This window comes from Schistosoma mansoni, chromosome W (genome assembly GCF_000237925.1).
Source record: "Schistosoma mansoni strain Puerto Rico chromosome W, complete genome".
Classification (NCBI taxonomy): Eukaryota; Metazoa; Platyhelminthes; class Trematoda; order Strigeidida; family Schistosomatidae; genus Schistosoma; species Schistosoma mansoni.
The window spans coordinates 43,663,419-43,666,280 of NC_031502.1; the positions used below are offsets into that span (position 1 = coordinate 43,663,419).

The 2,862-nt window shown below is 36.2% G+C and overlaps 1 protein-coding gene across 1 annotated transcript; it reads right to left on the reverse strand.

Annotated features, from left to right (window-relative positions):
* Nucleotides 1-768: 768 nt before the first annotated feature.
* Nucleotides 769-2,497, reverse strand: Smp_038950 (putative l-lactate dehydrogenase). Its single transcript, XM_018789814.1, has one exon. The coding sequence runs from the start codon at nt 2,399-2,401 to the stop codon at nt 1,403-1,405; it is 999 nt and encodes a 332-aa protein (XP_018655219.1). The 5' UTR covers nt 2,402-2,497; the 3' UTR covers nt 769-1,402.
* Between the last annotated feature and the right edge of the window lie 365 nt (nt 2,498-2,862).

The window sequence follows — 2,862 nt, forward strand, 5'->3', positions numbered from 1 at the left end:
CGAACATCATTGGAGCTGTACGAGCAATCTCACATAAGTAGGCATTATCTTACCTTAGAATAGTATACCAGCTGATATGCTTTTGTTTTGTATCATCCTGGCTAGAAGTTTTGTACCAAAAGTTTAGTGTCGACGAGAGGTTACGTAAATACTAAACAATGTATTTTTTCTGAATATGGATATACATGACTTCTCAAGTCATTGAATCTAAAATTGTTAATAAGAGTTCGTGACTTGTTAGTACCATTTGAATGAATGCCTACTTTATTCTAAAATGAGACTTTTATGAACTTTCTGTGTTTGGATTCGGGGAATCGGTTTTAAAGATTGTTAACTAATGAGTTAAAAAGCCAAGAGAGTCTATGTTGGAAATCTAACATTGCTTTTTAAACATTATTACGTTTATTGTTGACAAAAGCGGCCATTAAAAAATCCGTAGACTGAAGTCATATTAGTTACGATGATAAAAAGCTATCACGAGTGAGTGTGTAAAAATAAAACATATTTTTGGGGGGTATTTAGATTCTAACCTAACATTTAATTCATAGAAGCCCCAGAAATTTGTCAAAATGTGCGATTAGGAAGTATCGAGAATAAATAACTGGGAAACTATATGTACGATGAGTATTGCTTAATATAGTTTCTCCTTGCCACATAGATATTCGGTTACCTAGCTTTAGTCGAGTAAATAATTTTTGAACTGGTTAAAATAGATGTTTTCGTTTTATTACTGTTTAAGGTAGTCTCGAAATGAATATAAGCAAAAATGCACTATGACAGTTTATTGATGATTTCATGAAGTAATACATTAAACGGTATCGTAAACAAACAGCTCAGTTCACTGACAAAATCACCATCGAATAAGTACCGATTAAGTGTCAAACTTCACAAATGATTACAGAAGTCAGAAATATTTTCGAATTTTTTCCAACAACCTATTTCTGTCAGAAAACGATTACAAAAAACCAAACCTTCTTTTTTAATGTCAGACTATTACAAATTCAAATCATATGTGCTGCAACTACATATAGTAAGCTAAAAGACGGTTTGTGAAGCCTCTTCACAATGTGTGATACCATAAAAACCTGATTTGTAAGATGACAGGAATTTAAATCATCCCTAAATAATTTCCAAGGGTGAGTGAAATAATCTAATGTAGTTAAGTAAACCTCAGATCACGCACTGTTACAGCTAACAGTATAGAAGGAAAGCTGTTTATATATCTACCAGATTAATTTATGTTTAATTCTTTGGATAAAAATTTAACAATCTCAAGAAACGAAAATTAAGAAGCTTCATATCTAATACTTACTAATTGAAAAACAGAGAGAACATACATGAAAGGTCGAAAAGCTAGCTTTCTTTGGTACGTAAACATGCAGCAACCATGAGTCGTACGACTTTACCATTTGATCCCCGTTATAACCTCATTCAGAGTGGCAGCACTTTTTCTCAGTTTACACAATTCATCGTCACCAAGTTCAAGTGGGATCAAATGGCTGATTCCAGATGAAGTAACGAGACATGGTAAACTCAAATAAACATCTTCGTTGATTCCATGGATTCCTTTGACAGGAACAGAGAGTGGATAAACTGTGTGAAGATTATTTAATAGTGCGTTACAAAGTGATCGACAGGTCAACCCGATTGCCCATGAGGTATAACCTTTCAAGCGAATAATGTCATAGGCACTCTGGACAACTTGTTTATGTATTTCTTCGAAGTTCTCAGGATCATCTTTGCATCCTATCTTCGGATTTAGAGAGGAAAGCCGAACTCCAGCAACATTCACATTACTCCAAACAGCAACACTCGAGTCACCATGCTCACCAATTACATATCCATGTACAGAGTTGGCAGACACTCCCAATTTCTCACCTAACAGAAAACGGAACCTCGCAGAGTCAAGCATTGTTCCGGTCCCAATTACTCTATGGGCTTCAAATCCACTCAATTTTCGAGCAACATATGTCAAAATGTCCACAGGGTTCGACACAACAACTATGATGCATTTCGGACTGTATTTGACAATATTTGGTATTATTTTCTTGAATATATCGACATTACGCTGAACAAGGTTCAGTCGTGATTCTCCTTCGTTTTGTCTGGCACCAGCAGTGATGACGACAATGTCTGAGTTTGCGGAGTATTTGTAGTCTGTTCCTCCATCAATTTTACACCTGCCAAAAAACTGTTGACCATGTTGTAGGTCAAGAACTTCTCCTTTAACTTTATCTGCTACGACATCAATAAGTACGAGTTCTCCTGCTACTTGCATAGTCGAGAATGCTGCCGCCATTCCAACCATTCCAACACCTATAACAGTCACTTTACTACGAGAACGAGGCTCGATATCTGTTGGGGCTACTGGCTTCAACAATGCATCGCATATAGATGACATATTTTGTGATACAGAGCCTAAGTGAATTAGCAGCCAAATACGTGACCAGATATACACAAACCAAACTACTCCCAGTACAAGTTCACTCAATTGGTAATGTAAAACAAAAGATATACATTTGGTGGTCTAAATAATAATCCTTATTATAACGTTTTGTCTTTTACACCTACTTCATTGCAAGTCTTTCTCTGATTTATTTTTTCGGATTTTTTATATGCTCTGTAATTCTCGGGCTGGTGTCGCCAAGTACTTCGAAATCCAGAATTTTTCAGGGAGAAATAACAACTTATTAGTTCCTTTAAAATTGAGTCTGGGTTATGAGAGAGGTTTCAGTTAAAAAGTGCCAACATCGTTGTTTCCGTCTTTTGTCAGCCTCAAAGTCAGTCAGTCAGCTACAAGGTAGGACCAGGCACATACATGCATCGGTCCAAGTTGCCATGCATCATTAGCACAACAAGATG